This window comes from Diabrotica virgifera, chromosome 3 (genome assembly GCF_917563875.1).
Source record: "Diabrotica virgifera virgifera chromosome 3, PGI_DIABVI_V3a".
In the NCBI taxonomy this organism is placed as follows: domain Eukaryota; kingdom Metazoa; phylum Arthropoda; class Insecta; order Coleoptera; family Chrysomelidae; genus Diabrotica; species Diabrotica virgifera.
In genome coordinates, this window is record NC_065445.1 from 78,896,113 (window position 1) to 78,910,680 (window position 14,568).

The following is a 14,568-nucleotide window of genomic DNA, read 5'->3' on the forward strand; positions in this document are numbered from 1 at the left end:
ATGTACATTTGATTTTTAAATTTTGAATGCTAACTTAGTCCTCCGTACAACAGCAAACAGCAAAAAAACAGAAAGAAACGGCCACATACACGTTGCACAAAAACATATAAACTTTTTTCATGGTCCGGGTGTCGATATCACCCGTCCATCCTTGGCCTAGTAACAGTCAGCTGTTAGTCAGCTGTTGTTACTAGGCCAAGGATGGACGGGTGATATCGACACCCGGACCATGAAAAAAGTTTATATGTTTTTGTGCAACGTGTATGTGGCCGTTTCTTTCTGTTTTTTTGCTGTTTGCTGTTGTACGGAGGACTAAGTTAGCATTCAAAATTTAAAAATCAAATGTACATTCCTAAGATGCACTTTTTTACACCTCTATGTAGCGGTACTTTTTTAGTATTTGACCATTAGCTCCGATGATGACGTTTATGTCGAAAGCGCTCAGCTAAGGAAATAAAATTATTTACACACTTTGACATACTACATTTTCATTTTCCCTTATTCATTCAAGTGTGTACAAACTTATCAGTCTTTCAACTACTTGTGAAGATGCTCTAATCATTGTGTACTGAAATAAGGAAGTGTTATGTTTAGTTCCATCAAAAACAAAATAGTAGTCAAAGATACAATAAATGCACCTTAAATATAGAACTGGTACAGAACTAATGTTCTGCTCAGGAATATCTCCCTCCTCTGCATCGTAAGGATGCAGAGGCGTCATGTAATTTGTTTGACTATTTCTGTCCAATTATCCCTCTTCAGTGCGTGTTGTTTTGCTTCGGAGAATGAGTAACCAGTCATGTCCTTTGTGTGGTCCGACCATTGTACTGGAGATCTTCCTCTGGATCTTTTACGCGTTACGTTTCCTTCAACTAGCATTCGTTCCATGTCTTCTCTTCTTCTAAGCTTAATTTAAAAGAGGCTCAGACATGACAAGACACATAATCTCCAACTATTGGAAATTGGAGTTGCTCACTCTTTCAATGGACCTGTTATTCGGTGTTATGGTGGAGTTTTCAAGTGCATCCAAGTTTCTGGAGATGATCATGAATTTGATCTTTTTGGTATTAATCTCTAATCCCATTCGCTTATTGTATTCTCCGATTATAGTGACAAGTTGTTGATCAATACTCCATTCACTTTAGAGGCATCTTCCAAAGACTCTTGAAATATGGCATCCGAATAAATGTTAAATAAAAGAGGGGAAAGCACACAACCATGTTGAACACCCCTTCTTATATGTAGGGGTTTGGAAATAGAATTGTCTATTTTTATTTGTGTCGTTTGATACCAGTTTTCAATGCATCTTATCTCTTTTTGGTATATATCAAGTTTCTTTAGGATCGGCATTAATTTGTGTCTTTTAGTCGGCTTATAAATAAATGTTTACTTTTCGTTTAAAGAGCTTTAATACAATAGGAAAATAAGTAAAAATCTCGTTTAAATTTTTTGAACAGAATATTATAACCTTTAAAGTGCCCTACCGAATCTAATGTTGACCGACCTTTCACCAATACTTTCATACGAGAAAAGAGATCAACCAAAAAAATACAGCTCAAGCTTCCATTTATACACACTAAGCTTAGTTTACAAAAAATTTAAAGGCCTATATTAGTTTTATTTCATATAAAAATGGTCATACATTGAAGTAAAACAGAACTTATTGCGTTTTTAAAGAAAACTACATAATTAATTCTTACACATGGTGTAAAAGTCTGGAAAATGATTCTGGTTTAACACTTTTTCCTTCGTTTCGTAGTTAATGTAAAAGTATGAAATGCTTTACTTCAACTTATATTAAAAACACTGTTGAACCACTGAAACGTTTTCAGTCTTAGAATACGTGGCAAGAAATTCAATGAATTATCAAATATAACTAACCACTTTTTTATAACTGGTCCAATCGTTCACGGTAGTAGAAACAGCAGCAAAAAGAATGGGAGTATACGTTAATACTAGTAAAAAAAAAGTATAGGAAGGTGACAAACAATAACGGTGACATATAATAAGCAAGTAGCAAAACCCGAAGATATAACGGATGGAACATATAATTTCGAAGGAGTAAGAGTTCATGTATCTAGGACTACAAATCAACCAAAGTAACATAACTGCAAAAATAGACGTACAGTACAACCTGCCATATCCGGACGGTTCTGCGCCATCCGGATCTACCGAAATCTACCGAGAAAGGCAGTCCTGCTGTTGGATAACGCACTAAAAGAATAACTAAAAGATGGCGAAATAATGTATTATAGAATCTATAAAACGTGTCTATCGACGAAAGTTATTGACGGCGTTGATTACTGGAATGTATGAAGAAGAAAACGTTTCAGAGACTGTAAAAGAATTAGTGGTCTTGACATCCGGATTTTTTCATATCCGGATCGGTCTGTCGCCATATTGATCCGGATATGGAAGGTTTGACTGTATCTATCTAGCAAATAAAGCATACTATGGGTTAAAGAAACTTTTAACATCAAACATATTCACAAAAGATCAAAAATATTGATATATACAGAACTCCTCATATATTATACAGGGTGTCCCCGAAAAGGTATGGATATAATAGACAATGTAGAACAAAAAAGTACTATAACATTTTTTTTCTAAAGTTAACCGTTTCCAAAAAAAATTAAATTGTTCTCCATATAAGCGAACTTTTATTTTCATAAAATTTAAAAATTTGGCATCCCTGTACAAGAACTGTTAGTGATTTAGGTTATTGACACCAAAAAAATGTAGGAAAATAACAAAACAAGAATTTGTTTGTTTGTTTAGGATGAAGACAGGGTTTAATGTAAATCCTAAAGGCCAATGCTGCAACTATTTTTGAATTGTAATTGTCTATGTTTAGATTTTTGTATACATAGTTGTCAGATTTCAATTTGCACGCCAAAATGTATTTTTGTTTTTTGGCCAAACGGTTGAATTTAGAAAAAAATGTTATAAGACTTTTTTGCTCTACATGGTACCTTCTACCTATACTTTTAAGGAACGCACTATTTTCGGGGACACCCTGTATAATATATCAAATATCCTCACATATCAAGAAATATTGATATCAAGCCCCTCCCCACTTACGCATCAGAAACGTGAACGATAACACAAAATTATGAAGAACGTTAGGCTGTTTTGAACGTAAAATTATCAGCATTATTTATAAAGGCGTGCAGGAGAACAGATTATGGCGTAGACGCTACAATTATGAGCTTTTGGTAGGTCCATCAAAATAAACGGGCTGCAGTGGTTGGGCCACTTACAGATAATGAACGAGATGGAGCCGTTGAAACACGTTTATAACCGAAGACTGGATGGAGTAAAGAAAAGACGCAGTGGAAAACCAAGGCGAAGGATAGGAAAGACTGGAACCTGATTCTAGAATAGGTCAAGACTCACCTGGGGTTGTAGAGCCAATGATGATGATGTATATGAATACTTTTATTCAAGTTACACTTAATATTGATTATCAGTTGAACAGTAGTTCCTGGCCGATAGTGACTTGTTATTTGGGATTCAGCTCAGTCAATATAGTGTAAAGTTTGTTTAGCAGTAAATGGTTGACTTCAATTAGTGCGGTAAATATTATTAAATTTATCTGACTTGGCACATTGTTAAGACCGGTCCGGAGCGATAAGCAACCGAGGTAGACAGAGTTGGTCTTTTGACAATTAACACTGGCTAGACGGTACTCCTATAATAAAGCAAAGGATCCACAAAATTTACAATAATTACGACGACAAAAACGGATGTAAAATATATTACTTTGCCTTATATACCCGAAATTAATGTTTTCAAATGAGTTTTAAAATGAATTAAATCTATTTTAATTGCTAAGATTATAGAAAAACAAACGTTCAAACATATTTAAATTTTACCTGAAACCGGGCCTTTTATACTATTGAAGTACCAGTGAATAGTACAAGTATTGACCATTGAAGTCCACCATTTACTGATAAACAAACTTTACCAGTTTCTACGTATACAAAAAGTGGTCAGTAATTTTTAAAAATTAAAACATCAACAAGCCCGACTAAAAATTAACAAGTGGTTTTTTTTACGAAATATTAACACAACTGGAAGACATACACTTTACAGTTTAAAACACATTGTCGAGTAGTACATCCATATATCGCAAAAATATATTCTTAAAAAATATTATGGTTTTGCTAATATGCCAACTATAAGGCCATTTACTTTCATTGATTAGATATATTATTTTAGTACGTTTATTAGAATCATTGGAAAAAATGACAGTAGATATGAAAAGTATCAATCAAAACCAATGGCTCAAGAAATCCTGTAAAAAAACTTGTAAATTATTGTTTGGCATGAATGTTCTAGGGGTCAGAAGATGGAGGGAAGTTGCCAGGAATGGCGACTTCTTTGCGAGCAGGCAAATATCCACAACGGATTGTAGAGCCACTTATGATGATGATGAACGTTTCAAAATTAATGCAGATGCTTGTATTTCAATTTTCAAGTAACATCATTCTCTATCTTCTGTATCGTCTTCTTCAAGATTTATTGGAGACCTGTTTGTTTTTTGGTTTCTTTAAAAACATTTTCAATTATGTTCATAATTTGCTAATAATTTGAATCTGCTCATACCCCACAATTAGTGGAATATGCGAAGTTTGGAATTAGAAGCGGAATGTGTATGAGATAGACTTTATTTTCTCTTCAAATATTATTGCAGAAGTATTCCGATTAAAGATATTTTCCTTTGCTTCGTTGATTTTGAAGACATTTCATTTAAAACTAATAAGAAATGTATGTGTGTTGGAGGTAAAATGCCAAGATTAGAATCGATGAAAAAAAACACTTTGTATTGTCCTCAAGCTGTTTAAACTATATTTGAAGCTGCTGCTCAGAAAAGCTTTGGAAACTGTTTCTACACGAATAAAAATAATTGAGGTTTACATACTTCATTGGTTTAGACAGAAATATTGAAACCATTGAAAAACAAATAAGAAGCAAGATGTCCCCATACCTACATTATAAGGTGATAAATATGCTACATTATGGATTAGATGCCATCGTTAGATTTAGATGCCAAAATATTAAAATAAATCAAAATTTTGAAGAAGAGTGGATAAAAACAGTGAGAAATGTAAAAAAACTGGACATAATAGATAAGAAACCTACTCAAACAAAAATATTCGACAATTTAAATTTGGACTTTGCAATTGGTTAAGATGGTTTTACGTTATCCAATTTTCATGCTATGCAAGAACCATGCAAGGCAGATTATGCAACTGCGCATGCCCACGCGCTATTTTCAAGCAATTTCTGTGCTAGACGAAAAATTAGAACGTGATCTATTTTTCGTGCTATTTTGATGCAAGTTGTCAAAATTCATGTTGCCAGTATAACAAAATTTATAGTTTAACTTATTGTGTTAATTTAATGATATTTATTGATGTAATTTTGTGATTTATATTTGAATATATTTTTAATGCTGGACTGAAATCTTCAAGAGAAATATCTAAAGTTAATGTTTGATACATTTCTTCTGTTGGCAATAACACAAAAAATGGTATCTGAAATTGCACAGAAATAGCTCTGATGTAAACAGATCAGGCTAGGCAAGATATATTCCATGCAAGACGGACTTGAATAGCCTAGATGTAAAGCTGCTTTTACAGTTGCAACAGAGAGTGTGTGTGTGAAAAGATGGCTTGGATGCAGGTCCGTTAGCCACAGATTTGTATTTTATTTTTACCGTAATTTATTTGTTTTGTTATATTTATACCTATTTCATTTAAATGACTATGTTTATTTGAAGTAGTTTATGAGTAATTTAAATATTTTCATTTCATGACAACTTAGTAGATATTCTATACTAATTGGAAAATACACTTGGGTTTGTCGTAAATTGTAATATAATTGCAACAGAGAACAAAATATCTAAACCATTTTTTCCAAATAAGATTCTCTTATTGATTATTTGCAATTTTCACACGTTTTCTTTTAGATATTTATTTTTGGCACACAGTCTACACCACTAAATTTAAAAACCTAACTACAGTTTGTTTGGTTTTTACCATGGAATGCTGGATTATGACACACTAGCCAAGTTACACATTTTTACATTTAGTTGACACACGCGTGGCTGCACCTACTAATTTTTCGGGGTTGGGGTTGCAAAAAAAAACAAATTGGTTGTATCAGGTTGATATAAAAGTATTAATCTGTATGTGCTTAAGAGAGAAGGGTATGGTTTGAAAATTTAGAAATTTTCCTATTTTTTTTTATTATTTTAAATAAAAGTAAATAACTTCAAGAGAACTCTCTGGAAATTTCAGATTGACCGCAGCAAAATTACCGGAAATTCATGTTGCATGTTGAGTATTCCTACCTTCTACTCGCGTCGCACACTTGAGCGTAGTGAGAAACGTTTAACAGTTGTTTCTCTTCTCTTTTGTTATTACTCCGCGATTCAAAAACATATTTCGGTATGCATCACTTTACGATTTGACAGACAAAAAGAAATCTGTTTTTTCAAAGTCAGTGGACAATGTAACTCAAAAATTACTTGATCAATCCACTTGACATTTTGCGAGGTAACGCTGTCGAGATATTTTCCAGAGATTTTTTCTACAACAATAATGAATATGTTGATTTTTAACCTTTTTTTACAAGACATTTCGTTATTTTGTTAAATCATAAGCTAATAAAATCCAATGAGGAGTTCTGATGTACACCGCAAAATTAATTTTTTTTGCAGGTATCTGTAAAAATTTGCCGCCGTTGGCTTATTTTTCAATATTTTGCCTTAATTTTTTTTTGATTCTTTGAATTGTACTGAATATGTTTATTTAATTTAAAAATAAAATATTTCTACTAGTTTCAAAAAAATTCACAAAGTTGTGCTTGAAATATTTATTTCAAACGATGCCCCTTAAAATAGCTTAGTAGTACTTGCTGTAGCCATTAGAACAATGTGTTGGCCATAAACAAATGTTAGGTTGTATTCAAATATTAGACGTTCAGTATAATATTTGATTAAAACCTTATGAATAAAATAGATAAATAATAAACAATTCTGGTTTTGTATGTAAAATTCTGCAACAAAGCTAATCGCCGCTTTTTGCGATTTTTCTACACAGTTTAGCCACCTATTTTTAAAGTTGCCTTTTGATATTATTGGATATGTACATAATAGTTGCGCCATCTAGTAACTTCAACATTTCAGAAGTCAAGATTTATTTGACGAACTGAAAACGTAGCCTTATATTTAAACTTCATTGAGATTAAGTAATACGTTAATAAATTCATTTTTTTAGTAAAATTGTGGCTTATTTCCCATTAAAAATAGTTGATTATAAAAATGCCACAAGGAAATAGCTTCAGAAAAACATTAAGTAATACATTTGAACATGTGATAAATTATTCAAATTTAAATACAATTTATAATGTTAACAACATTAACACATGAATATTATAAACACAGGATTTAGAAGCATAACGACACATTAGAAATGTGTGAAAAACCGGTAATTGACACAAACTGGTTGTGTAAAATAGAAATATGTCACTAATGTTTTGTTTTTGGTCAGTGTTCATTCCCTTTTTGCTTTATTTCCAGGTACATGTTCGGTAAGTATAAAATTTCCAATACCTACTTATGCATATCGCAACAGAAGCGGGCTTGTGGAATTTCAAAATAAATTTTTACAGTCCTGATATGTTTTGCGTATATACTACCACAATGTGGCTATAGTTAAATCTCCTAAGCTTGCAATTATTTATACTTTCTAACCCAAACCAAAATATAAGGTTTTCTTAATATAAGGTTTACAGAAAGTTTATGAATCAAAATTATACTACTTCACATAGAAAAATATTAGTAAATAGAGAGAACACTACAAATTAATTAATTAATTTCGCCCTATATATTATTTCAGAGACTTCGCTAATGTTTTTTCTGGACTGGAAGGTTTTTTTATTTCATAACTTGCCCCTTTTAATGCTAAATCCGAATAATCCATTACTTTTCTATTGTGGATGTTAACAGAAGAAACGCACAGACAAAACATGAACAGAATAATATAATTGCCTAAAGAATAGTCAAGCTGCTGGTAGTAGACGGAAAATTTAGTTGGGAGGAGGGGATATAGAAGTTAGATTGAAACTGAAGATGAAATATGATGTAAATACTGAATATTATCTTGATTCGTAGATATTGTAAAATTAAAATGTGTTTTAATATAACTCAATATTCGTTTTCTTTTATGTAACATATAAATATTCTCAGCAATTTTAAGATTATTTTCAAATAAAGTTTACCCCAACTAAGATGCACCTATTAAATAAACATTCAAACTATATACTTGTTTTAATTTTATGCACAATCTTATTCAACCATAACGCTGCAAAATTAAGCCATATTTATATCTACCTGATAAAATTCATTTTTTGCCAACCCCGTATTATAAGCTCTTTGACATATCAATATTATACGATAGCTAAAAGATACCTAAGTTAGCTTACATAAATTAAAAAAATACATCTGAAACTTAACCTCTCTAAAGTGATGGCCCTTTTTCGTTTTATCGTTTTAGAGTTTGCATATACACAGAAAATAAACATTTTTTCTCAATAACCTCTATGAAAACAGAATGTTCAAGCAAATTTGATAAGTTTTTCTTTATTTCTAGAAATATTCCATTCATTCTAGAATACCATTTTTATATTATTCCTTTTTAAAAATAATATAATTAATATTTGTTAAAAAGAAGATTTCTTCCAAAATCTAGAAAGGGCTGTAAATTTGTCTCACGACAAATGCTAATGTTAAAAAATGTTTAGTCTAATATATTAAAAATTTTTTTAAATAAGGAACCCAAATATACAGTTAACTAGGCCAATTTATGAGTTATGAGATAAAACCCGCATTTTCTGTGTTTATCAACTCGTCCAGATAGTTATATATAGTAGCTATTTCATCTAGAAAAAATAATTTATATTTTTCATAATGGGATACTGCATTATTTGCGTTTAAAAACTCATAACAAAGAGAAGAGTATTAGATAGGCGAGAAAAAGTATATACAAACAAAAAGCATGTGATGTGACAACAAACTCATAATGGGCCTAGCCGGGTAAGATAATGAAAAGTGTCCCCAACTCGATTCGAATTCCATATAGGTCAATGTTTAGCATATGTAGTCAAATTCACTTTCTGAAATTTTTAGCCCCCTAGGTGGTCATGTGGCCTAATTAGGGTTTTTATGTTTTTATTTTGTTGTAAAAAAGTTGTAAGATTTAAACAGTTATGTCCGAAAATTTAAATTTTAGAATGATTTTAAAATTTTAAATGAGTATAAAAAAATAACTAAGACTGTATTTTTGCATAATATTTTACCCTGAATTTTTTCAAATTTTTAAAATTGGTGAAACGCACCTTCAAAAATAAGAAACCGCATTTTTTCGGTTTTTTTTTCGTTTTTTGATACAATTTTATACATGTTTTCCAAAAAAGTTAACACCGTCACTAGAATAGGTAAAAACTGAAAAATAATTGGGGTTTGTTTAATAAAAATTTTTTGTAATGCCATCCATTTTCAAAATACAGGGCGTTGAAGAAAACAAAATTTTACACATTTTTTACGATTTTGCCGAAACTACTGGCAACATTGTAATAAAATTTGGCGAGATTTAAGAGGTAGTTGTTGTTCATTTTTTGACATATAATTAAGAATTTTATATTTGTCATTGGCGCGCATAGGGGTAATGGTCTGAACTTTGTAAAGAAAAAAGATAGTACGCCACTGGCATATTTCAAATTAACAATCGTTTTTGAATTCTTCGTTCAATTTATGACAAAAAATCTATCTTCCTATTTTTTCATACGACGCGCCATTTTTATTCAAAAAATAAAACATCTTAACCCTTACAAAGTATTCGAACTTCTAGCAGTTTCTACATAAACTCGTACAACCATTAAGTATAAAAACTAATTCGAATACTTTGGAAGCGTTAAGATATTTTATTTTTTACAGCAAAACGGCGCGTCGTATGAAAAAATGAGAAGATAGTTTTTTTGTCGTAAATTGAACGAGGAATGCAAAAATGATTGTTAGTTTGAAATATGTCAGTGGCGTACTATCTTTTTGTCTTTGAAAAGTTCAGACCATTACCCCTAGGCGCGCCAATGATGAATATCAAATCCTTAATTGTATGTCAAAACATGCACAATAACTACCTCTTAAAACCCGCCAAGTTTTATTACAATGTTGCCAGTAGTTTCGGCAAAATCGTAAAAAATGTGTAAAATTTTGTTTTCTTCAACGCCCTGTATCTTGAAAATGGATGGCGTTACAAAAAATTTTTATTAAGCAAACCCCGATTATTTTTCAGTATTTTACCTATTCTAGTGACGGTGTTACCTTCTTTGAAATACATGTATAAAATTGTATCAAAAACGAAAAAAAAAAAACCGAAAAAATGCGGTTTTTTATTTTTAAAGGTGGGTTTCACCAATTTTTAAAAATTTGAAAAAATTCATGGTGAAACACTATGCAAAAATACACGTTATATATTTTTTTCGTGAAAACGAATGTCTTAGTTATTTTTTTATACTCCTTTAAAATTTTAAAATCGTTCTAAAATTTAAATTTCCCGCCAAAAAATTTAAAATTTTTTTTTTTCGGGCATAACTTTATAAATCTTACAACTTCTTTCTTTAAAGTTTTTCGCTAGTTCTCGATGCGGCTGACATAAAAAATAAAAACATAAAAACCCTAATTAGGCTCTAGGTAGGTCACATGACCACCTAGGGGGCTAAAAATTTCAGAAAGTGAATTTCACTACATATGCTAAACGGTGACCTATATGAAATTCGAATCGAGTTGGGGGCACTTTTCATCATCTTACCCGGCTAGGCCCTTTGTGATAAAATCGCTACTATATAAAACTGTTGATATATATACTCGGGACGATCAGCAGTTAAGTCTTTTACATATTGGGTATTGAGATCTGAATCTCATAGCGTGACGTTTCTGGTTTTTATGATCACATTTACCTGCCACTCTTACGGTCTAGTGCACAGGGTGAATTTATTAAGTCTCAGATAGATCTACTTAGTTGTCTCTACGGGCTTTTTTCTTGCTGGTCTTCTTAGTTGCCTTGGATTCTGTCCATGTGTCTAAAAATAGAAAGAATATACAGTTACGTAATTGAATGTATAATACATAAGTATGAATTTCAAAATCATTTAGAACTTATTGTAATAATCAGAGTGCTTCCTGAATCAGTTCTGTCACTTTTGGGTTTCGTTAGAATAAACAAGTTTATCAGTAAATATATTTACTTATAATTAGCAAAAACTAAACTGGAGTAAATTAGATGAAATGACGTATTAGATGTATTAATATTTCTTACGATATATAGGGTGTCCCAAAAGTAGCAGAACGGTCAAATATTTCGCGAACTAAACATCGGATCGAAAAACTGAAAAATATGTGTTCAATCATTTTCAAAAATCTATCCAATGACACCAAACACCAATCCCCACTACACCCTCTGGAGGTGGGGTGGGGGGAAACTTTAAAATCTCAAATGGAAACTTTAAAATCTCAAATGTAAACCCCAGTTTTTCTTACAAATTTGGATTCGTTACGTAAAAGTAGGCAACTTTTATTCAAGACATTTTTTCGAACTGTGAATAGATGGCGCTATAATTGGGAAAAACGATTTATCCTGATACCATAGGTAAATTATAGAAACGGTCTAATATCTCACGAAATACACTTCCAAATGAGAAACAAAAAAACACATTTTTAATCTTTTTCGAAAACCTATCGAATAACACCAAACATGACCCTCCAACCCACCCCCTGGAGGTGGGGTGGGGGGTAACTTTAAAATCGTAAATAGCAACCCCCACTTTTTATTGCATATTCGGATTCGTCATAAAAAATTAAGCAACATTTATTCGAAACATTTTTTTAAATTTTTTATAGATGGCGCTAATAAATCGTATTTTTCCAATTAAAGCGCCATCTATTAACAATTCTAAAAAATGTTTCGAATAAATGTTGCTTAATTTTTCATAACGGATCCGAATCTGTAATAAAAAGTGGGGGTTGCTATTTAAGATTATAAAGTTACCCCCCACCCCACCTCCAAGGGGTGGGTTGGAGGGTCACGTTTGGTGTTATTCGAAAGGTTTTCTAAAAAGATTAAAATTCTGTTTTTTAGTTTCTCATTTGGAAGTGCATTTCGTGAGATACCAGACCGTTTCTATAATTTACCTATGGTATCAGGATAAATCCTTTGTCCCAATTATAGCGCCATCTATCCACAGTTCGAAAAAATGTCTTGAATAAAAGTTGCTTACTTTTACGCAACGAATTAAAATCTGCAAGAAAAACTGGGGGTTTCCATTTAAGATTTTAAAGTTACCCCCCACCCCACCCCCAGTGGGTGTAGTGGGGGTTGGTGTTTGGTGCCATTGGATAGATTTTTGAAAATTATTGAACACGTATTTTTCAGTTTTTCGATCCGATGTTTAGTTCGCGAAATATTAGACCGTTCCACTACTTTTGGGACACCTCGTATATATAAATTCGGGTTCAAAACGTCCTCCGACGTTGTCCGATGCCTTGTTGCCAATATCTTCTATCATTGCAGTTTTCATCTTCTAATCCTCGTACACTCATTGATCGCCTTACTCCTTGTATCCATGTCGTTCTTGGCCTTCCTCTTTTCCTGTTTTCTGTAGGTATCCATTTCATAATTTTCTTTGGCAGTCGTTCCTCCCCCATTCTCTGAACATGCCCGTACCACGTTAATTGTTTCTTCTCAATGCATTCTACAACCGTTTCCTGTAAATTCATTCTTCGCTTTACTTCCTCATTTCTAACCCGGTCTAATCTCGATGTTCTACTTGCTCTTCTTTTTCTTTGTTGTCCTATCTCGGTACTCCACAAAACTCCGTTCAATGATTTAATTATCGTTTTTGCTTTATTTATTCTGCTCTTAATTTCTGCATCGTCAGTACCTTCCTCGTTGAAATTAATTCCCAAATACTTATATTTATCGCAGCTAGTTATTTTCTGATTATTGTCTAATATCATATCAGTTGAATCCTCACCTAGGCATAAATATTGTGTTTTTCTACATTCATCTGCAGTCCCCATTTTTCGTATTCTTCCTTCAATTTGCGAGTCATATATTCCAAATCTTCTTTATCGTTTGCACATATTATCTGATCGTCTGCAAACTGAAGGGTGTACAGGCAGGTGTTGTCGTCGATTTGGATGCCCATTCTACTGCATTTTCTTTTCCATATTGTAAGGGCTTTGGCGACATAAATCTTAAACAGACTCGGTGATATGCAACAACCTTGTCGTAGACCTTTGTTGACTGTAAACAAATCTGTTATTTTGTTTCCTAATTTTACTGCAGATTTCATGTCACTGTATAAATTTTGGACAGCTTTTATGAGAGTAAAGTTAATGTTGGAGTTTTACAGTACTTCCCATAGTTTCGGTATCGGTATATTGTCAAACGCTTTTTGCAAATCTATAAAAACTACGTGTATTGGCCTATTCCGTTCTAATTCTTTTTCGATGATTTGTTTTAACGAAAATGCATTATCAGTACAGGACCTTCCAGCTCTAAACCCGCATACGGCTCACGATATAACATTAGACAAAGCCATAAGAGAAAGAAATACATCACAAAGTTAGACAGTATATGGAACCAATCCATCAGCAAAGAAAGGAAAAAGAGGATATATTATGAGAGTATAGTGAAAAATATCACTCTATACAGCTGTGAAGTATGGCCACTGAAAGAAAGAACACTTAGAGCAACAGTTGAAGAAACAACGTTGAGAGCAACAGAAATGGATTTTGGAGAAGAGCAGGAGGAACGTCATTATCAACGAACGCATTAGAGAAATAATGGGGATCAAAAGCGAATAATCACGGATGATTAGGTTTGGATCAATATAAATAATAGATGAACAACGAATACCAAAGGAAATACTAAAACGGCAACCCGAAGGAAAGAGAAAACAAGGTAGACAGAGAAAAATTTGGAGCGAAGGAATAGACAAAGAGCTAAAGAAACATAGAAGAAAAGCTATGGAACAACAGGCGGAGAACTTTAAAAAGTGATATCTAGTAGTAGTAGTAGTAGTAGTAGAAGAAGCAAATAAAGTGTTAGTGCATGGTTTGGAGGAATTGCCGTAGAACTGACTTTTTTCTTTGTAATTCGATATTTTTTAATTGGTAAACAAAATTGACTTTGCGCCAAATGTTGAAGTACATACCACTATACACTTGTTAATAATAATTCAGCCACATAGCCTGAACCACCAATATGGCAAGTGTAGTGTTGGAAAATTCTCGAGAATGAAAAATCAGAGAATATTCTCGATATGGAGAATTTTCTGAGAATGAACCCTATGACGCACTTAGGGATTTTGTTGAAGATGAAATAGGGCATTAAAAATCATGAAATTATATACAAAATTATGAGACTAAACAACAGTGTTCTTTAAATATAAACAAAATACAAAAACAACAGAGGACACAATATTTATTTGATAAAAAAT

The 14,568-nt window shown here is 32.3% G+C and overlaps 1 protein-coding gene across 1 annotated transcript in view; it reads right to left on the reverse strand.

Annotated features, from left to right (window-relative positions):
* Positions 1 to 725: 725 nt before the first annotated feature.
* The window catches only part of LOC114327874 (neurofilament heavy polypeptide), a 33,781-nt gene continuing 19,938 nt past the window's right edge, over positions 726 to 14,568 (reverse strand). The window contains exon 3 of the mRNA XM_050645251.1: positions 726 to 11,148. Coding sequence (XP_050501208.1) covers positions 11,084 to 11,148 — 65 coding nt within the window. The 3' untranslated portion in view covers positions 726 to 11,083. The remainder of the gene's footprint in view (positions 11,149 to 14,568) is intronic.